The 23,103-nt window shown below is 41.0% G+C and overlaps 1 protein-coding gene across 2 annotated transcripts in view; it reads left to right on the top strand.

The window, feature by feature from the left end:
- MRPL45 (mitochondrial ribosomal protein L45) overlaps nucleotides 1-22,658 on the top strand; it is a 168,366-nt gene extending 145,708 nt beyond the window's left edge. For both annotated transcript variants that reach the window (XM_089683947.1, XM_089683946.1), the window contains exons 6-8: nucleotides 7,717-7,866; nucleotides 9,301-9,471; nucleotides 22,217-22,658. In XM_089683947.1, coding sequence (XP_089540073.1) covers nucleotides 7,717-7,866; nucleotides 9,301-9,471; nucleotides 22,217-22,315 — 420 coding nt within the window. In that variant the 3' untranslated portion in view covers nucleotides 22,316-22,658. The remainder of the gene's footprint in view (nucleotides 1-7,716; nucleotides 7,867-9,300; nucleotides 9,472-22,216) is intronic.
- The last annotated feature ends 445 nt before the right edge of the window (nucleotides 22,659-23,103 follow it).

Raw genomic sequence — 23,103 nt, 5'->3', positions numbered from 1 at the left:
GGAGCTCAGATGAGGGACCAGGTGGCCTCTGATGGCCCTCCCCAGCAACGAGCTGTGCTTACAGCAACCAGCAGCATCACAGCGGTGCCCCGGGTTGCTCTGAACTCTGAGCGGGCCGAGGACGCACTAGGCCTCAATATGCAGCGGAAATCCAGTGCTGCAGAGGGGGCCGGAGTCACTCAGCCTCCCTCCCTCAGGTACAGGCAGCTATGGCGGGATCCCCGGTATCTGGTTTGATCTGCTACCGCCAGGATGGCAGCGGATTAACTGATGAGGCGACGGAGCTCTCAGCTATGCGGCCGCTCCAGTCGCCATCTTGGACACGCCCCCGGGATATTATTTTTATAACCTAACCCTGCTTTAAACTTCTCCACAACTTTGTCCCTGACCTGTCTGGTGTGTTCCTTGGCCTTCATGATGCTGTTTGTTCACTAATGTTCTCTAACAAACCTGAGGGCTTCACAGAACAGCTGTATTTTATAGTGAGATTAACTGACACATAGGTGGACTCGACTAATTAGGTGACTTCTGAAGGCAATTGGTTCCATTGGATTTTAGTTAGGAGTATCAGTGTAAAAGGGGGCTGGATACAAATGCACAGCACAGATACTTATTTGTAAAAAAAAATTACAATTTTCCCTCCACTTCACAATTATGTGCCACTTTGTGTTGGTCTATCACATAAAATCCCAATAAAATACATTTGTTTTCTGTTTGGAACATGACAAAATGTGGAAAATTTAGAATAGTATGAATACTTGTAGTCAACCAGGGGTGGAGAGGCCATCCCACAGCAGAAGGAGCAGACTGCTATTGCTATTTTAAAGTGACACAATCCATCACTTAAACATTTATATTGAAATAAACAACAGCAGATTAGGGAAGCAAATCTTAAAACCCAAGGCAAAAACATTTTGGGGAAGAGGGCCAGCACAGAGTGAATAACTAGCTAAGAAACCAAAGAAAAATAAATAAATAAAAAATATAGATATAGATATATAGATAGATATATAGATATAGTGGGGATCGAAAGTTTGGGCACCCCAGCTAAAAATTTGTATTAATGTGCATAAAGAAGCCAAGGAATGATGGAAAAATCTCCAAAAGGCATCAAATTACAGATTAGACATTCTTATATGTCAACAAAAGTTAGATTTTATTTCCATCATTTACACTTTCAAAATAACAGAAAACAAAAAAATGGCGTTTGCAAAACTTTGGGCACCCTGCAGAGCTAATATCTTGTACTGCCCCCTTTGGCAAGTATCACAGCTTGTAAACGCTTTTTGTAGCCAGCCAAGAGCCTTTCAATTCTTGTTTGAGGTATCTTTGCCCATTCTTCCTTACAAAAGTCTTTCAGTTCTTTGAGACTTCTGGGCTGTCTGTCACGCACTGCTCTTTTAAGGTCTATCCATAGATTTTCAATTATGTTGAGGTCAGGAGATTGTGAAGGCCATGGCAAAACCTTCAGTATACGCCTCTTGATGTAATCCCCCGTGGATTTCGAGGTATGTTTAGGATCATTATCCATTTGTAGAAGCCATCCTCTCTTTAACTTCAGCTTTTTCACAGATGGCATCAAGTTACCATCCAAAATTTGCTGAAATTTTATTGAATCCATTTCTCCTTCCACTCGTGAGATGTTCCCTGTGCCACTGGCTGCAACACAACCCCAAAGCATGATTGATCCAACCCCATGCTTAACAGTTGGACAGAGGTTCTTTTCATTAAATTCTGTGCCCCTTATTCTCCAAACGTACCTTTGCTCATTCCGGCCAAAAAGTTCAATTTTAACCTCATCGGTCCACAGAACTTGTTTCCAAAATGCATCAGGCTTGTCTATATGTTCATTTGCAAAGTCCAAACGATTTTTGTGGTGAGGACGTAGAAGAGGTTTTCTTCTGATGACTCTTCCATGAAGACCATATTTGTACAAGTATCTCTTTATAGTGGAATAGTGTACCACAACTCCAGTGTCTCCAGATCTGGAGGGATCATGCAGTCAAACGTGGGTTTTGAATTGTTTTTCTCTCAATCCTGCGAGCTGTTCTGTCTGATATTTTTCTTGGTCTTCCAGATCTTGCTTTAACTTCCACTGTTCCTGATGACTGCCATTTCTTAATTACATTTCGAACAGAGGATATTGACATCTGAAAACGCTTTGCTATCTTCTTATAGCCTTCTCCAGCTTTTGTGAGCGTCAACTATTTTCAGTTTCAGTTTTCTAGACAACTGCTTAGAAGAACCCATGGTGCTGATTGTTGGGGCAAGGTCAGATGAGTCTGGGCATTTAAAACCTTTGAGCTTGACATCACCTGGTCTTCCCAGACGATGATTGAGAACAATCTATGACACTGGCAGGTCTCAGCTTGGCAAAGGGGGCAGTGCATGCTATAAATTCTGCAGGGTGCCCAAACTTTTGCAGACGCCATTTTTTTTGTTTTCTGTTATTTTGAAAGTGTAAATGATGGAAATAAAATCTAGACATTCTTATAATATGTCAACAAAAGTTAATCTGTAATTTGATGCCTTTTGGAGATTTTTCCATCTTTCCTTGGCTTCTTTATGCACATTAATACAAATTTTTAGCTGGGGTGCCCAAAGTTTCAATCCGCACTGTATGTATGTATGTGTGTGTGTATAATATATATATTTATATATATATATATATATATATATATATATATATATATATGTATGTATGTATGTATGTATCTCACAGAAGTGAGAACACCCCTCACATTTTTGTATATATTTTATTTTTTTCATGTGACAATACTGAAGAAATTACTTTGCTACAATGTAAAGTAGTGAGTGTACAGCTTGTATTACGGTGTAAATTTTCTGTCCCCATTAACACAGCCATTAATGTCTAAACCCCTGGCAACAAAAGTGAGTACACCCCTAAGTGAAAATGTCCAAATTGGGCCCAAAGTGTCAATATTTTGTGTGGCCACCATTGTTTTCCAGCACTGCCTTAACCCTCTTGGGCATTGAGTTCACCAGAGCTGACTTACAGCATTCAGAGTTTGTGAAAGAACCCCAAAACCATCCATTTTCTGAAACACATGACCAGTAGAATAAAAGGAAGATGCTACATATTTTTAAGACCGTGCAAGATCTGCAAATGATTTATCAAAACAATATTTTCACTAAAAATACACTAAAATCATTAATAGATAAAAACACAGCACATTTTACAAAATTCCTGCTAAATTCCTACTAAATATAAAAGCTTAACCTGTGTTGAGTAAATAAATATTTAAAAATGTTAAATTGCGCCCTTTTGCAAAATGGTTTAAAATCTACTGATTAAGACCATGCAATATTTGAGTAAATGTTTATCAAATCTTTATTTTCACTAAAAATATGAAGTGGTGCTGTGCTACTTAATCATAAAGTGAATTATTAATCATCCTAAAAAACATAAATAATGTGCAATGTGAACAACCCATATAGTCAATGCTAAACCAACGGGGGGGTGTATGTGTATGTATGTGTGTGTATATAATATAATATATATAATATAATATATATACATACATACATACATACATACATATGCACCATCGCCAGGTCCTGTGGAGCCTAGTTGAAGTTCCGCTGTGCTATCTTCTCCTGAAAGACCAGGGGCAATAGGGCAATCTGAGCCACTGTGTTTGTGGGAAAGATCCCCATCTTTTGGATCCACCAGTCCTTGAACAAGAGTGGGTGGAACCTGAACTTGAAGATAAAGATGTGGTAGAGGATCTTGAAGAGGGTCAGGCAATTGATTCTCTGTCAGAGGAGTTACAGCCTGATGAGAAGTGGGGGGTTTCTGCTTCTCAACCACAGAGGTTATTAGTTAAGACCCTCACTGATATGGTCTGGTCAGGTTTCAAGTTATCCCCAGTAGAGGCATCTGAGGTCTCTTTATTCCTCTTTGGGCTCATTAAAACCATCTCAATGTATTGAGGCGTTTTCCTGTGCATCCTCTTTTGAAGCAAGTTCTATGTTGACTGGGAGCATCCAGACAGTTTTTGTTCTAGGGGGTTTTAAGGGGGTCTAGGGGAAAATTCCAGGGCCAGAAGAAACCCTGGGTGCAGAAGCCCAACACAGACCACTTGTGTGGGTGGGGGGAAGACACTTGTGTTTTATTTTCGGAGATCTGAGAAGATCTGATCCAGGACAAGTGAGTCACTGCTACAGTTGCTCAGGAGTACACTGGAGTTTTGAAGAATTCCTCCTCCCCTATCCTGAAGGTCCAGTGTATCCACAAATCCATTGAGAAGGAAATCTTTGTTTCAGGCACTCGACGGCTGTTGTCCCAGGGTGTGATTGTGGTGGTTCCAGCAGACGAAAGATTCCAGGGATTTTATTCAAACTTATTCACAGTTCCAAAGCCAAATGGGGATGTAAGGCCTATTCTAGACTTAAAGGGGCTGAACTGGTTCCTAAAGATTCATTAATTTCGGATGGATGTAGTCAGTCTGGTCAGTAGTCACATCTTTACAAGAGGGAGACTTTCTAGTGTCCATAGACCTCAAGGACGCATACCTGCATGTGCCAATATTTCCAACTCCTCAAAGGTTTCTGCGGTTTGCAATAGAAACTCGACATATTCAGTTTGTGGCACTACCTTTTGGGCTAGGCACGGCTCCTCAAGAGTTTGCAAAGATTCTGGCTCCAGTTCGTGGGCTATTCAGAATTCAGGGGATAATGATTTTGAGCTGTCTGGACGATCTACTGCTCAGGTGTCAGTCTGGACCTAGCCTGAGAAATAATCGGGCCCTTGTGATTCATACTGTGAACCGCTTGGGCTGGGTGCTCAACTTCGAGAAGTCTGCCCTGGAGCCAGTACAGAGTCGGAGTATTCGGGATTGGTCCTAGACACACTGTTCAGATAAAGGTATTTTTGTCCTGAGAGAACAGGTTCAGAGTTTGGGGAGCAGGGAAGTATCCTTCCATTCGTCTCTGCATGAGGTTAATGGGGAAGATTGTATCCTCATTTGAGGCAGTGCCCTATGTGCAGTTCCACTCAAGGCCTTTGCAGAGGAATATTCTGTCGGCATGAAACAAAAAGATTCCAGTGCTGGATTACCGCATTCCTTTGTCCCTCCGGGCACTGCAAAGCTTGAATTGGTGATTGGAAGCTCAGAGTTTGGAAAAGGGAAGATCTTTTCCAGCAGTGATTTGGAAGTTTGTAACAACTGATACCAGCCTGTCAGGGTTGGGGGGCTGTTCTAGAAGGGACCATAGTCCAGGGGACGTGGAGGTAGATCACATTATGGCTTGGGCAGAAGGGCATGTTCCAGTTGTGTCCGCAGTATTCATTTCAGGGATAGGAATTGTAAACACCAAAAGTCCAGTGACATACCGGTACATCGCTGGATGGGAAGTGGTTAAATGCTGTGTCCGTGATGCTTCACTTCGCGCCCTTGGCACAGTTGATCAAACTTATGGTGATGCCACCTTCCAAAATCTACACATTCAAGTCTGAGGAAGCGGTTACAGTGCATTTATCAGCAAAAATGGGGTTAAAACAGGTGGCGAGGAGGCATCGAATTGCTTCGTTACTGCCTGTCAGTAGCCTCTGGAGCGCAAACTGAACGCAAATCGGGCTTCAGCAGGAAGGGATATGCAGACGCATGTCTAAATCTACCCTTACTAGGTTTTTTATTTTTACTAATTTTTACAATTTTTTTTTTTTTTAAGCGGAGCTTTGGCGAGACATTGGGGGTCTAAACAGTCCCTAATGTCTCTTTTTAGATGCAGAGAAAGGAACTGAAGACAGTCCCATTTTCTGTAACCTAGGCAGCACTGTATGGGATAGGAGTCTGTATAGAGACTCCATCCTAATGATTCACAAACTGACACATAAAAAGCACAGTTTACTATGTGTCAGGGATGAATGAACAGAGTGATCACAAATCTGTTCATTCTGGAAAGAAAAAGGGCTGGTAAACACATGTTTAAATTCCATGCTGATTGCGATCTGTCACTGACAGATCTCCAGAATCTCTCTGAGCCGCAGCTGGTGGGAAAGATGAAGGGAAAGCCAGCAAGAAGAGCTGGGGGGTGGTGCCAGAGATCGGTGAGTGAGGGAGGACGATGATGGGAGAGGTGCCAGCAGCGGCAGGGGGGGTGGGGGTGGTCATTAAAAAAATAAAAATTGAGTGCAATCGCCGGCAGGACTGGCAGTTGAGGGAAGCCGGCACTTGCATCAGATCCGTGGTGATCCGTTCTGGTGGGGGATGGGGGTGCAGGAGGGGCAGGAAGCAGCAGATGACAGAGAGGGGGCGGCGGTGGTATTGGGGTGGGTCATTTTAGGTGAATAGCTCTGATCAGCTGCTTGTTAGCCGCTAATCAGAACTATTGTTTTATACAGCAGAGTCTGCTAAACATTTTTGCAACACGTCCATGGTCAGTGAAGTGACCATGAGGTTATAACAGAGGAGGAATGTAGGTCCGTACGTTATACGGACCTGGCAGTGAAAGGGTTAAACTTTTTTGTGTTTCTTGTGGACCTTTCGGCAGTTCGGTGTTGCTATGTTTTTGCCCACCGCCCAGTTTTGTTGTTGGGTACTTCTAATGGTCCATGAATAAAAGTCCTGTACTGTATGCTTAAGATAAAAGAAATGTTGACTTGGCTGTAAATACTTAATCTTGGCGTACAGGCCATAGAAAATTATTGGGCAGAAATAGATATTGCTAACCCCACCAACATTACTGTTATGGAAATACTGTAGTTAAGTTTTTTGTGATCCAAAAGAAAAGCTGGCATACCAATATTATAGGGGTTGTTCACAAAAAATGTATGAAAAAATGAGAGAGGTGGTTGGAGAGACCAGACCTGACACAACCCACCTTGATACTACAAAGGCTACAAAGATGCACATAATCCCATGGGACTAAGTTGCACATGGGGAGGGGAACAACACTCAGTGTAGTGTGCTAAAAAAATGGAAGCTTTTATTAAAATAGTAGCAGGTGCAGGCATCATCCTGGTATAATCACTGCAACCCGAGGACATCCTATTACGTCCTATGGGGGGGGAAGTGGTTAAAGTATAACTTTTTAGTTTTGAACAGAGGGGAGGGATTAGAGCCCCTGTCAGTTTTTATTGCTGTCTGCTCCCTCATTAGGGAAATCAACCATCTTTGCCCTGTTTTACCATTATCATCAAAAGTGAAAGTAAATGAAACACCAACTTTTGGAATGTGCCCAGAAAAGTAAGAGGGGAAATTTTGTAATGGGGACACTAGTTCTTGTCCCGGGGTCCCCAAGGAATTCCCTTAATTTGCAAAGTTTTTCTCACTTCTTGTTTGCCTAGGGGACAGGAAGTAAAAGTAAATCTCCCCAATGGGACCCAGATGGCAAAAAGTAAACTGACAGAGGTTATAACCCTCCCTTACTCTATTCAGAATGGGGAAAAAAAACGTTTTGCCTATAGTTCTACTTTAAAGGCTGAGTTTTTCTATTTTTATATTGTGTAGAATTGAGCATAGGGTGCTGAAATACCCACATTTCTAAGGTGGGCAGGAGGAGTAAATCAAATATCACTTTTGGGTTTACTGATACTTTAACCCCTACATTTTTACTAATAAGACATTTTTTTTTTTATTGAAGATTGCAAAAAATAAACCAGGAACAATGTAGCATGTAATAACCCCTAAATTTGTTTCTCGACTGCTCCCAATCATCTTCCATATTATCTTAACTTCTATCTTCCTTTAGGAAATGGTGCGAGGTAATAGATATCGCACAATACACTGGTCATTTGTGGAGTCTCTTGAGCCTCCCAGAGTCGTGCAAGTCCGATGCACCGAAATGGTCTCAAAGGATAATCTTTACGGTCAGGTGACTGTTCGAATGCACAGCAAGCAGGTGAGTGACTCTGTGTAGGGTATCTGGTATATGTGTGAGAAACTCTTATGGGGGTGGAGGTTGTTTCAAACACATCAAAGATAGAATACATATTCTTTGTCACTGCATAGATTATGGAGGTAAGTAGCTAATTCTGGGCTCCTATCACATGCATGTAAAAAAAAATTGTATGAAATATAGATTTTGTTTGAATTATAGAATTTTATATATTTAGTGCTATTTAACATTTGGTAAAATAAAAATCTATATGCAGTATATCATTAACAAAAAAATGTTAAAGCTTACCTTTTTGTGATGCTTTATTTGGCCATCCAGTCAAGTACTTCTCTGAGAGCTTGGCAGCTGTATTAATGCTCTGTGTAAGCAGATGTTCATTATCAATTGTAACTAGACTTGACCACTGTCTCTCCTAACAGAGAGTTAAAGTTGTGGAGGCTGCAATGTATGTTACTGAGAACAGGCTTGGGACAGGCTCCCTCAGAAAACCTTGCAGTCAGCCATGACACCTCCTCCTTAGAAACCTCCAAAAGGTAGAAATATATGTTTTAAAAATCTTTTTTTTTTTAGGCTTGCTTTGTGAATGGGACCACATATTAACCACTTGCCGCCTGCCCACCCACATTTTACTTCGAGTGGGCAGCTTGTACAGCACAATTAGCAGTGTGTTTTGAGTTCATGACCCTCCTCCCAGCCCGCTCCTGCTGTTATTGGACATGGCGGGGTTTTATCAACAGGTTTTAGTGAATGATTCATTGCGGAGTCCTGCTGATCGGCTGTGTCCATTCACAGCACAGTAAAGTTGTCCATACATGGATTGTGCTTCACCTATTTCCTGCTGAATCAGATGAAATTTGATCTGTTGGTGGCCCTGCCAGCCACCACCTGGCTTAAACTTAAATTTGAAAATTGAAGGAGCTGAGTGGAAAACTGTCTGCCCATCAGAAACCGCAGTTAGACAGTATTTTGTTAGGTGCTAGCTGTGTGAATACAAGAGCCAGCGGGGGAGAGTCATCCATCCGCACTATTTCGTGTAGATGGCAGATTGTGCTAGATGGGGGTAAGCGGATTTAAGTGACTTTGAACATGGCATGGTTGTTGGTGCCAAACGGGCTGGTCTGAGTATTTAAAAAACTGCTGATCAGCTGCGATTTTCACACACAACCATCTCTTTCAAAGTCTTAAATTCTCTTTCTTCCCCATTCTAATGCTCGGTTTGAACTTCAGCAAGGCGTCTTCACCACATCTAGATGCCTAAATGCATTGAGTTGCTGCCATGTGACTGGCTAATTAGCAATTTGTGTTACCAAGCAATTGAACAGGTGTACCTAATAAAGTGGCTGGTGAGTGTATATTATAGACACTGAAAATAATCATTCTGCTTTCTTTACTAACTGTTCCTTTGCTTGCATTCTGCTTTTGAAATTGTGATTATAGACCCTCATCATCTACGATCGGTTTGGCCGGGTTGAATGTGGAAAGGATAAGCCACGGGATGTGTTAGAGTATGTAGTTTTTGAACGTCACTTGGTGAACCCATATGGAGCATGGAGAATGCATGGCAAAATAGTTCCTGCCTGGGCACCATCCAAGGAGCCCATTGTTAAGGTAAGTAGTGGTCCTATGAGAGAGGCCACCATGTTATGTTTCGTGAGCGATTCATGAGCTAGTTCACTATGGCAGTGCAATAACAGTCATTTACCATGATTGAGCCATAATTGAACAAAAAATGAGACCATTTCTAAAACGGCTGCTCTTCATAAGGCGCATTGCATCTTTGCCCTTCGATTGAGGCTGCAAATGCATAAGAATCATAAGATCTTGGCTAGTCTAAAGACCATCAGCTTTAACTGCTTCCCTTCCACCCTATTGCAGAAATACTGCAAGAGGGCGGCACGGTGCGCAAAATCACGTGTGTGTGATATTTTGCATTCCTGGGTAGTGGGCACGCACGAGGCATGCGCACCCTACCCAAGCCACCATTCGCGGCCGCAGCTGTCAATCATCGGGTCCCGGCCAGTAATTGCTCGCACAGCCATGCAAAGCAGTGTGCTTACAGTGAAGCACACAGACTCGGCCCCTAGTAAAACAGCACACTGTTAACCCTTTGATCACCCCACACGTTAACTCCTTCCCCAGTGCCATTAGTACACTGTCAGTGCTTTTTATTAGCACTGATCACTGTATTGGTGTCACTGGGGATGTCAGTGACCGAGTCACGTTCCCCCAGTGTCAGAATGCCCGCCGCAGTCCCGCTACAAATCGCTGATTGCCGCCACTACTAGTAAAAATTAAAAAAACAAATCCCACTTTATATACTGCCATTTGTAAACGCTATAACTTTCACTTAAACCAATTACTATACATGTATTGGGATTTTTTTTTTTTTTTTAGATGCAGCAGAATACATTTTGGCTTAAATTTTGATGAAATTTTTGATTTAAAAAAAAAAAATGTTACTGGACATGTTTAATAGCAAAAAGTCAAAAATATTTTTTCCTCAAAATTGGCGCTTTTTTTTTTCTATGGCGCAAAAAATAAGAAATGCACAGGCGATCAAATACCGCCGAAAGAAAGCTCAATTTGTGGGGGAAAAAGGACATAACTTTCATTTGGATGCAGCGTTGCATGACCGCACAATTGTCAGTTAAAGTAACGCAATTCCGTAACACAAAAAATGGCCTGGTCAGGAAGGGGGGGGGGGGTAAATCCTCTGGAGGGCAAGTGGTTAACCAGCATGTAAAAAGCATTAGGTTTTCATTTGGCTTGGGGGGTTTATTGTTTAATCTTATATCCTTTTTTTAACTGGTCTTTATTTTTTTATCTCTAGAAAGTCATCTTTTTAAAGCTAAAATCTATGCACATCTAAAAGACACAAATTATTGTGGCTCTGTAGTCATTAATACCTCATTAAAGCTGTATTCAAACCAAAACCAAAAATTTTAAATAGTGTAGCTCTCCAATCATTAGATGTGGTGGCTGCATTAGTTTCCTTTTTTAGGAGCTTTCCCTGTTTTCACCTGATGACCTGGCGAGTAACACATCTCCTTTATTAGCGTGTCCCCACTCTGGTTGAAGAAGCACAGGGGCAAAGCAGACAGCAGCATTGTTAATTAGGGAGGAGGGGAGTGTTGGATGCACTGGCACATTTAGATACACGAACAAATAATCAGGGAGGAGGAGAGTGTTAGATGCACTAACATTTTTAGATACACTAACAAATTGAAGACCAGCTCCAGCTCACTCTGCAGTTACAGCAACAGGTTTTTTCTTTATTTCTGAGATAAAGCATTTACATAAATAAAAGCTGATCATTGTAAGCACCTCCGTCAGTGGTAAATGATTTGTCTCAGCACATTAAATTTATAACTGAACTGTAAGAGTATGTTCTGTTGAACAGACTCACTGGCCAGATCACCAGGTGAAAATAAAAGTAAGCCTAACAAGAAAACTAATGCAGCCACCACATCTAAGAATTAATAAGCTGCAATATGTTTGCTATTGGGATTATACCACTTTAAATGTATTAAAAAGTACAGAACACAAGAATCACTTCATAGACCATGGGTTATATGCCTCTACCTTTTAAGTGGTTGAACATTGGCAAAAGCTTTGCTGGGCTTACCCACTAATATCCCCATTTAACCCCATACATTCAGGGAAACTAAGTTTTTTTTATTGCTACTGTCCTTTGGTAATGGACAGATTCTTATTTTGGAGATTAATTTTCCTACTATACTTTCTCCAGATTTAATTACCTCCTTTGACTGACACGTCTATCAAGATCCTCTTGTTTCATGGCTCAGTAGCATTTTCAGGATTGGTGACCTTTTGAGCACACCTTGTAAACCATACCCTGCTTTCGTGGGGCTGGCCTGTAATGTTTACTTTGTTCACTGGTTCCACCTTGGCCCAGATCCTGAAGAACCCTCTGAGGGTATGTCTACTGTGATGGGTGGGCCCTGGACAGGATCACCAATTGGGACAAGGCAAGACAGGGTTTTCTTGCTCCCTTTTTATTACCAGTTCATGGCTTACCTGTCTTGATGGCTCTGTAGTAGACGGTACATCCTTATTCTTCAAGACATACTGCAATGCTATGCACACAGGTTTAAGGGGACTGGAGTTTTTGGTGTTTTACCCTAACTGTATTGTATCACTATTTGGCCAAATGGGTAACGTTGCTAGAACATTTAATTATTCAAACTTGGCAACCCTTTTCTACCTCCCAGACAAAAAATCCTTTTCGGTTAGTGACTCCTGAACTCCATTTTCTATTGACAACAAGCATAGTGACTCCCACACAATGGAACCAGCTTACACCACGTCCATTCTGTCACCCTCTTAGCATTGGAGGATTGCAGGTGCTTGAGTGCAGTAACACATGACACAGACAGCTCTGCAGCAAGTCCAGAGGAAACTTCAAGCTTCTCAAGTCACTTCTAGTACCCTTGTTCTCACTGCTCCAACCCCATGACTTGAGCTCCCTTAGAGTCATGCTAGATGCAACCTAATTGTCTAAGACTGAATACACAGCCATCATGTTTGGCCTAATCCAGAAGCTATTGCCATTTCTGGAATTGGAGAGGGCCATCGACTACAAGGGCTCTTTTGCCTCGCTTTCCCCTGATTAAAGAATAAGTTCACCTTTTGACATAAAAATAATAAATGCAGGTAAAAAAAAATGTGCATTTATTACTTTTGCTTGCAGGAGATCGCTGGTGTCATTCAGGTCTCCTGCAGACCTGTCCATATATATATGCTTGCCTGTAGGGGATGTACGAGCAAGCAGATATACTGACAGTAAGATTCAATAAACTACCACAGCGCTGTAGTTTGAGAGCTACAAGGCGATAGCCTCTAAGGCTGTAGTTCAGGACTTGTAATTAATTCACAGAACTCTGTGAATGAATGGCATGGCCATGTGGAGACGCTGATTTAAAAAACACCTATATCTTAACAGCGCTGCTCTTGACATATAACATAAACATACAACTACTAATCACGGGCTTTGCAGTCCAATAAAGTAAACTGAGTGAAATTCATGAATAAATATGTGCAGTCCATAAATAAAGTACAATCCTATAACAAAAGTGCAACCGTGCAATGGCTTTTTTGATTGGTGCTGGGATCGTGCTGTGCTCGCCTCCTTTGTTTCCCCACTCACCAACTAGTGTCGACTCAATTACGAAGAGCCAAATCTTCTTGGATAAGATAGCTTTTAGATGTGGGTTCTCCTCTCTGCCATTTCTCCAGTATTCCACCAAATTTCCCAGTGACGATATGGAAAAAGAATCATAAAGCATATATAGGGTAATTCTGTTTATTGTAGTAAGTAATAAAATTTAATTTCACTCACAAAGTAACACACCTCTTGTGTTTTCTAACGATTTGTGAGTGAAATTTTATTACTAAAAATACTGATATAAATGATACATTTTGCCAAAACAATAGAATTGCCTGGCACACTCAGTGTGGCACAGACTTTTAGAGGCACCTTGAGATTTCTCTCCTCCACTAGCTAAGGAAATTGGTTCCTTTCCTCTGCATGTGTATACCATGGATTCATTGATTAAGGCAGTGCTTGCCAGTCCATGGATAGATACATTAAGTGCTATACAGCATTAATATACACAAAAATACTCTAAGAAGGGGGCCTTTTGTAGAAAGCCCTTTCTTACTCTGTTTAGTAACACTAACTTCCCTGATCCAGACACTCTGCACATGCTCAGTTTGGTGTGTATTGCTAGAGAGAATTTTTTTTTTTGGGGGGGGGGAGGGGGAGTGTGCATGTGATCAGCACAGGGCCAATCAGCACTGTCCAGACAGAGGTCAGGGGTTCTGCATCCTCCTAGAACAAAATGAAAGCACCTCCTACAAGCTTTAACATGTGCTCAGCTGGACACTAATAGAAGTCACAAGACTACTCTAACTGATGATGAGAAAAAGGTATTTAGCAGTTTATATTTACTAAAATAATTGCATTTCCATGTTCTGAATGCAGAGTCCTGGGTTTAGTAACACTTTGTCTTGTACAGTGATTGGCCAAACTCGGTATTTCATTAGCCCTCCGGAAAATTTTGATGCTTTGTGTCCTATGGACAAAGAAAAATTGGTCTGCCATTCTTGCATTTAATGCTGACTCTACCGTGCTTTTTGAGGGTACTCAAAAAGATTCCCATTTAAAGATTCAGTGGATAGGCATTTGGAGATTCTAGTGCTAGAGGGCTCTACAGCTGCCTGCTGTCACCTTAGAGATTGTCTACACTTTGGATAACCCGGCTGCAGAAATTCATGAATATAGACAACCCAAACATTTTTTCACTGTTCCAATTTTAAGGTGATTCTAAAGGTTCCAATTTTAAAAAGAAAATAGAAAAATTACTTCACCAACCCCTCCCTCTCTCTGAAACCCCAGACCACTTCCTGTTCTGCTCTGTTTCGAGTAGTCATAACCGCTATGTATACATGATCTCCATGCTCTAATCTGTTCTTACTCTCCTGTATCCAACATGTCTATATACCTCCATTTCTTAAATGCCACCCATTTACCCCAGGTGGCATTGTATTTCTCTAGGGGAATCCTCTCCTATATACATGGTCTCTTCAACAGAGCATACCTGGTCGATTTTTAGGACCCATTCTTTCAGGCTCGGGATTTTTTGTGTTCTCCAAAACCTGGGGATCAAGCTCTTATCTGCATTTAGCAAGTGCGGTACTAAAGACATCCTATATTGTGCTATTGGCTTCTCTGTGCTATGAAATAGACCGACATCTTCAGGGCTCAACCAACATAAGCACCTCAGTTATTTCATAATTACCTCAGCAATCTCCTCCTCAAAAAGCTGTATATTTATACATTCCCACCACAGATACACAAAGTTTCCTGGCAAATTTATTCCCTCAGGAGAGATACTTCTGCCCCAAACCTTCACGCCTTGAGCGGGGTCACGTACTATCTTGCAAAAAGCTTAAAGCACATTTCCCTAGTCTTTGCATCAGTTGATGAGAAACATGCTAATTTTAAAATCTTCCTCCTTTGATGCTCGTCTAGTTCAATCCCCAGGTCTTGCTCCCACTTCCCAAGGTAAGGCAGGAACACAGGTCTGGTTTCCTTCACCAATACAATGTAAGTTTTTGAAATGCTGTGATACTAGGAGGGGCCATTTTTTTGTTTATTAAAGGAAGGTTATTCAATATAGAGTGCACATTTGTTAATAATATATATTCCCCTAACAGAGGAGAGCTTTTGAAAAGGCTTAGGACTTTTAACCACTTGCCGTGACCACTCACTGTAGAAATACGGTGGCAGGGTGGCACGGCTGCGCAAAACCACGTTTTAAAACATGCTTTTGCAAAACACCCTACCTGCGCCACCGATCGCGGCCACGGGTATCAGTCGCCGGGTCACGGTCATTAACGGCCGTGTCCGGCGATTAGCGGCAATCACTGACAGAGAGCACGGCTGCAGTGTTTACACTGCACCTCTGCTTTTTGTCAGTTCCCTGTCAGCTCCTGACATGCTGATCCGGAGAGGAGTTTATCTCCTAGTAAAACACTCCCCTCACACAGTTAACCCTTTCAATGAATAAAAAGTTAACCCCTTCCTCTCCAGTGCCATTAGTACAGTGTCGGTGTTTTTTTTGTTTTGTTTTGTTTTTTTGCACTGATCACTGTATTGGTGTCACTGGGGATGTCAGTGACCCCAAGTCAGTTCCCCCCCATTGTCAGAATGTCCGCTGCAGTCCTGCCATAAGTCGCTGATCGCCGCCATTATTAGTATAAAAAAAAATTTAACATCCCAGTATCTTTCCCGCCATTTGTAAACGCTATAACTTTCACGTAAACGAATTTACACGTATTGGGGTTTTTTTTTTTTAGCAAAGGCATTTCGCAGAATGCATTTTAGCCGAAATTTATGACAATTTGATTTTTAACCACTTGAGCTCCAGAGGATTTACCCCCCTTAATGACCAGGCCTCTTTTTGCCACTCGGCGCTGCACCAGTTCAACTGATAATTGCGCGGTCATGCAATGCTGAACCCAAACGAAATTTACGTCCTTTTTTTCACACAAATAGAGCTTTCTTTCGGTGTAATTTGATCACCTGTGCGCTTTTTATTTTTCACGCTATAAACAAAAAAAGGCCAAAAATTTTGAAGAAAAACAATATTTTTTACTTTTCAGCTATAAAAAATATATAGTAAATTCAAAGTTGGTTATAAATTTAGGCCAAAATGTATTCTGCTACATGTTTTTGGTAAAAAAAATCCCAATAAGTGTATATTGATTGCTTTGTGTGGAAGTTATAGCGTCTACAAACTATGGTATAAATACTGCAATTTACGCCATTTTTCTGCTATACAGCGCTGCGCTAGTTTAACGGACAATTGCGCGGTCATGCAATATGGTACATAAATGAAATTTACATCCTTTTTTTCCCCACAAATTGAGCTTTCTTTCGGTGGTATTTGATCGCTTGTGCGGTTTTTATTTTTTGCGCTATAAAAAAAAAAGTCTGACAATTTTGAGGAAAAAAAACTATTTTGGACTTTTTGCTATAAAACCTGTCCAGTAAAAAAAAAAATGCAAAAATCAAATTTAGTCATACATTTCTGCCAAAATGCATTCTGCGACATGTCTTTGCTAAAAAAAAAAACCCAATACGTGTAAATTAATTGGTTTACGTGAAAGTTATAGCGTTTACAAATGGCGGGAAAGATACTGGGATTTTTAGTTTTTTTTTATACTAATAATGGCGGCGATCAGCGAATTATGGCGGCGATCAGGGACTTATGGCAGCGACCAGCGACTTATGGCGGGACTGCGGCGGACATTCTGACATTGGGGGGTACTGACTTGGGGTCACTGACATCCCCAAAAACACTAATACAGTGATCAGTGAAAAAAAAAAAACTGACACTGTACTAATGGCAATGGGGAGGAAGGGGTTAACTTTATTTTGCAGGGAAGGGTTATAGGAGTGAGGGGAGTGTTTTACTAGGGGGCGGGGGTGCGTACTGGACGGGACAAGGCTGATCGAGAAAGAGAAACTGTTCTTTCTCGATCAGCTCATCCTCGAGCTGACAGGGAAGTGACAGACAGCACAGCTACTGCAGCTGTGCTGTCTGTCACTGTTTGCAGCCGATTGCCGGGACATAGCCGCTAAGGAGCGGCTGTGACCTGGCGACTGACATCTGCGGCAGTGATCCGCGGGACAAATAGGGCGGCGGCGCACCTCACGCGCGCCCCCTATTTGTTTACAAAACACACGCCTGCGAGTGCCGCCCTGCCGCCGTATATGTACAGTGGCTGGGCGGCATGTAGTTAAAATTTTTTTACTGGACATGTTTTTATAGCAAAAAGTCCAAAATTTTTTTTTTTTTTTCCTATAAGCACCTTCAGTCTTTTAAAGGGCTTTATTTCCTCATTACACTTCCTGATTACCTATCACAGTTTCGGAGGCCCTGAAATGCCAGGATAGCACCAACCCCCCCCCCCCCCCCAAATGACCCCTTTTTGGAAAGTAGACACCCCAAGGAATTTGATAAGAAGCATGGTAAGTATTTTTCAGATCTCAGTTGTTGCCACAAGTTTCTCGAAAATGAAGAAAAAAAACAAACATTTTTTCTATTTTTTTTTTTTTTTTTATATATATTTCAAAACCTTGTGAGGAAAAAATGAGATCTGCAAAATACTCACCATGCCTCTTTTTAAATTCCTTGGGTTGTCTACTTTCCAGAAAGGGGTCATTCAGTTGGGGGGGGGGGGGTTTGGTGCTATCCTGGCATTTCAGGGCCTCCGAAACTGTGATGGGTATTGAGGAAGTGAAATAAGGAAGTTACGCACCTTCAGGCTTTCAAAGTGGTCATTGGATTTCAGGCTCCTGTATGTGGCTAGGCTCCCAAAAAGTCCCACACATTTGGTATCCCCATAATCGGTAGAAGTAGCAGAATGTATTTTGGGGTCTAATTCCACATATACCCATGGTTTGTGCGAGAAATAAATCATTTAAATGACAACTTTGTGTAAAAAAAAAAAAAAAAAAAAAGTTTCATTTTCCAGAATCTTTTGGAAAAAAAAAGAAATCTTACATGGACTCAATATGCCTCTCAGCAGATAGCTTAGGGTGTCTACTTTCCGAAAAGGGGTCATTTGGGGGTGTTTGTACTATCCTGGTATTGAAATGTGATGAGCAGTCAAAGTAAAAGCTGTGTAAATTCCATTATCTATACCATAGTTTGTAGACGCTATAACTTTCACACAAAGCAATAAATATACACTTACTGGGATTTTTTTAACCAAAAACATGTAGCAGAATACATTTTGGCCTAAATTTTTATGACAAAATTTTAGTTTTTTTAGGTTTTTGTTATGACCAAAATGAGAAAATATTGTTTAAAAAAAAAATAAAAAAATTTTTCTTCAAAAATTTTTTTGTTTATAGCGACAAAAATAAAAAGTGCACAGGTGATCAAATCAAAATTTCATTTATGTACCGTATTACATGACCGCGCAATTGTCCGTTAAACTAGCACAGCGCTGTATAGCAAAAAAATGGTGTAAATATCTATACCATAGTTTGTAGACATAACTTTCACACAAAGCAATCAAGATATACTTATTGGGATTTTTTTTACCAAAAACATGTAGCAGAATACATTTTGGCCTAAATTTATAACTAACTTTGCGTTTACTATATTTTTTTTATAGCTGAAAGTAAAAAATATTGTTTTTCTTCAAAATTTTCGGTTTTTTTTGGTTATAGCGTGAAAAATAAAAAGCGCACAGGTGATCAAATACCACCAAAACAAAACTCTATTTGTGTGGAAAAAAGGACGTAAATTGCGTTTGGGTGCAGCATTGTATGACCGTGCAATTATCAGTTGAATTAGTGCAGCGCTGAGTAGCAAAAAGAGGCCTGGTCATTAAGGGGGGTAAATCCTCAGGAGTGCAAGTGGTTAAGGACGGGAAAGTAATAGTAGCAGGAGATCTGACTATGTGCCTTGATCCAGGAATAAATTCATCTAGGACCCCACCTGTTCTTTGACACAAAGTCAGAATGAGACTAAGACTACTAATAGAACATCAATTAGTAGACACATGGAGAGCTAGGTATCCAGCAACCAGAGATTACTTATTATTCTGCAGTCCTATTCCAGGATCGATTTATATTCAACTGGAACATCAACTTTTGGCTTCTCCTGAAGGATGCGTTTATCAAATCTATCAACCTTTCTGACCATGCTCTGGTTATGATCCAGATAGAGGTGCCTCTGGAAGCTTGTAGGAATTTTGCTTGGAAATTGAATGAATCTTTCGTTCCTAGGGTAATTGAGCGAATAGAACAGGCGCTACAGGGGTTCTATTACATCAATGATATGTCAGAAGTCTCTTTGCCTATTTGGGAGTCCCATAAAGCTTATATAAGGGGTATATTGATAGAAATAGGAGCACAAAAGAAGAGAGGAAAAAAGGAGAGGTAAATGCCCTTATAAAAGAAAATCAAGGCCTGGAACAGCAGACTAGGCTTACAGTGATCCCAAAGAAACAGGAGTTATTTAGGAAAAGGGAGGAGTTCGCATATCTCCTGGAGAATTATTATTATTATTATTACACAGTATTTATAAAGCGCCAATAGTTCACTCAGCGCTGTACATTACAAAGGGGGACAGAACATGTGACAGAACAATACCAATACAATGCAAAACACGAGGGGATCGAGGGCCCTGCTCCTTGGAGCTTACAATCTAGAAGGGATGGGATAGTGGTACAGGAGGAGATAGCTGTGGGGGATGGAGTGGTAGGAAGAGTGGAGGAGGTCAGCAAGTTAGCAGGGGGTGAGGTAGGCTTCCCTGAAGAGATGGGTTTTCAGGGTGCGCCTAAAGGAGAGGAGAGTAGGTGATAATCTGATGGGTTGGGGAAGGGAGTTCCAGAGGATGGGTGACACCCTGGAGAAGTCCTGGAGGCGGGCATGGGAGGAGGAGACCAGGGAACTAGAGAGAAGGAGGTCTTGTGAGGAGCGGAGTGTGCGTGCTGGGCGGTACTTGGATATTAGGTCAGTGATGTAGTTCGGGGCAGTATGGTGGACAGAATGAAACAAAACATGCATTCCATATTGTCATGAAAGATAGAACCACTTTAAACTTTGGCCACAAGATTCTATTTGGATGCCATGGAGAACTTGATTCCAGAATAGCTCCAAAATGTCTTTCTGTGCAAAAGCCTGAGCAACTGATCCAGTGCGGGAAAGATGCCTCGTGTGCATACCCTTTGAGGGTGAGCTTCTTTTTGGCAAGTCTCTTGATGAATGCGTTGAAGCAGCTACCGATGAAAGAAGGACTCCATTATCCAAGATCACAATTTGTACACTATGTATCTCCTACTGTGCAGGTCTCATCCATGTGTCCCTCTGACACAATTTTCTACTGTGGGTCCTTCCAGTCATGGCAAACCTTCTCTCTGTAAGCCCACAGGAGCTACTGAAAAGTACTTCCCATCATAAAATATCTCCCACTCTTATGGAGGCAATGGCTTAGACTATGGAAACTTACCCCAAATTATAGAAGCGATTATAAAAAAAAATCTTATACCTTGTACATATCCTGGAAAATGTAAAAAGTAGAGTGGCCCTTCAGAAACCATTTTCAGCACAGCAATCTTGAGACCACCTTCTAGGCACTATCCATTGCTCCTTCTGGATTTATTTTTCCTGTGTGGATTCCTCTGGTGACAGCGCAGGGGTAGTTCTGTTCTTTGGGGTGGTTTCTAATCCCCTCTACACAAGAAGGGTATTTACACATCCTGGAATCTTGACTACCCAGATCTGCCATGATATGACCCCTCTAGCTTAACTCTCAGGCTTTGTCTGAAGTTCCAGCGTACCTTTTTCCCATCTCTTCCACAGCTGCCATTTTGCCAGTTGCTGTTACAGGGATAAGGTGTTTTCGTTTGCCCTCACCCTCTCTAGGTTTTAGCCTTGATATATGCTATTGCAAAATTTGTGTCACAAACGGTTTTAAATTGCCCCACTTTTCATGATTTCTTGGGCGGTCCCCCTTTCACTCCACCTATCATTGGCTTCTTGGCTACCACACCTAGCCATACCCTATAGCCTATGGATGTGTGACTGCATGAGCAGGCAATTTCCTAATATCCTTACTACCTGTATATTTCCTATGTTAGCACATTGAATCCTTACATTGGTTTCATCCCTTTACAAATGCCCATTTGCGCATAAGGTGACTCCCCTCTTTGGGAAAACTGCTGCACCTAGTGGGCTAGTAAAAAATAACCCATCCTGAGTTCATTTCTTGTCCCTCAGTCCATATATACCTTTTTGGAGAAGATGATTATATTCTTTATTTTACTTTGCTCAAGTTTGATCTTATCAGGGTGTTAGCAGCTCCTTATCAGAAGTGACACAAGCATAATTTAACTTTTTTGCTGTCACAATGATTAGAGAGGCCTGTGCCCTGTACTCTATGATCAGGATAATTGGATTTTTGACTTGCTAGTAAAATCTGTTTTAAACCGTACAGCAACCGGAACCCTCCCCCCTGTCCTTCTGATCTCCCTGTTGCATGCTACAAAATTGAGGCTAGCTCAGAGTGGGAGTGGAGTTATATAGGGGCATGTTCTTGTAGCCTTCAGTTTGGAAAGCAAGTAAAGCCCCATGCATTATAAGGAGTATTCTCTAAAACCCCATACAAAAATTGGTGGCTGCAATCTGCATTTCTTACTGTAGAAGGACAGTGTAAAATACAGGCATCATATGTGGTATTTCTAGAAATGCATGAGAGGGGGACCCTTATCCTAAGTGGCGTTTGTTTTGTCCTTTTCTTGATCTGCCTGGCTTTCTACACTACTCCTTGAAGACAATATGACGCCACTTGAGGTCAAGCCATTGACCTATTAAAGTAGATTCTGATTAGACTGGTGTTTTCAGGCTTAGATTACACATTGCAAGTGCTTACGTCTGAATGCTGACCATAAATAGGTGATTCAGTGGTTCTGTTCTCTGGAAGAACCAATATTTTTATGCGTAAAGGGCCCTATAGACTGCTCAAGTTTGGCCATTCAGTCTGTGTCCCATATATGGAGATTTAATTGTCAGCTATTGTATTCAGTCACCTGCCGCTAGGATGCGGTCTCTGTTTAGATGCTAATTTTCCCATCCATGGTTCTTATAGGGATACCCACGAGTTAAATTATTTAGATAATAGCCAATTTAAGCAGGAATCAGCCAAAATTTGCGCTATCTATGGGGGCTTTAAGAATTGTATGTATCCTACATGAAATTCAGCCAGCTTTATTGATTAACTCAACGGATGTGGATATTTTTTCTTTGCAGACGGTGGTAATGCCAGGTCCAGGATTAACACCTTTTCAGGAGTTGGAAGATTTAGATTTAGAGAAGCAAAAGCCTGCACCAGTACAGTGGTATAAATAACAAGCACTTTCCCAACTGTGTGACTCTTACAATAAAGAAGTTTCACTTCATGTGTGTCAATTTGGGGACTTGCCCTTTGTTGCCATACCAACAGAAAATATGTCAAATGATGGACATTTGTCTAAATTTCTGAGAAGGAACAGCAGAAGACCTTTTTGTAATATACTCTGCTAACATCTACCTTCTAAATTTTTTTTTTTTTTTTACAAATTTATGTTTGTTGTACCATATTTTCAGTATTGTATCACATATGCAGATCTGTAGGCTTTCTCTTTTAATGGTCATTTGTATTGCACTGTAACCTCTAGTAATTGTTTGCTGGGATAAAGTCTCTACCAGAGAATATATGCATCATTTTCATTATTTCATCTAGTCCTCATAAACACACATTGTAAAAAGAAATGCTAAAGTACAATCATTTTGCAATAGCACAAATGTAATGGTCAGATATGGATCTAGGTATTAATTACATGCTATAGATAAATATATGATTTTCAACATATTACACACTCATTTTGAGAAGATTATTTACATTAAAATGTGTAATGGAACTTGTGAAATTTAAACTCTGCATATGATGAACATGGACATAAAAAGAAGCAAAACTTGCGAAATTCAAACTATACATCAATGGAGGAGTGACCAATTTATTTCCCAGAATGGACTGTGAAAAAAATGTGCTTACCTATACACTAGTGGCTGTTGTCACCTTCAAAGTAGTCCCCTTCTGAAGCAATGTACTTTTCTGGATGACTGTGTCACTGCCAGAAACATTCTTGGAATTCGTT

The sequence above is a fragment of the Staurois parvus genome, unplaced genomic scaffold, assembly GCF_062004578.1.
Source record: "Staurois parvus isolate SC_StPar_1 unplaced genomic scaffold, SC_StPar_1.0 ptg000328l, whole genome shotgun sequence".
Lineage (NCBI taxonomy): Eukaryota > Metazoa > Chordata > Amphibia > Anura > Ranidae > Staurois > Staurois parvus.
The sequence above is the reverse complement of the archived record's forward strand: the minus strand, read 5'-3'. Positions and strand labels throughout refer to the sequence as shown.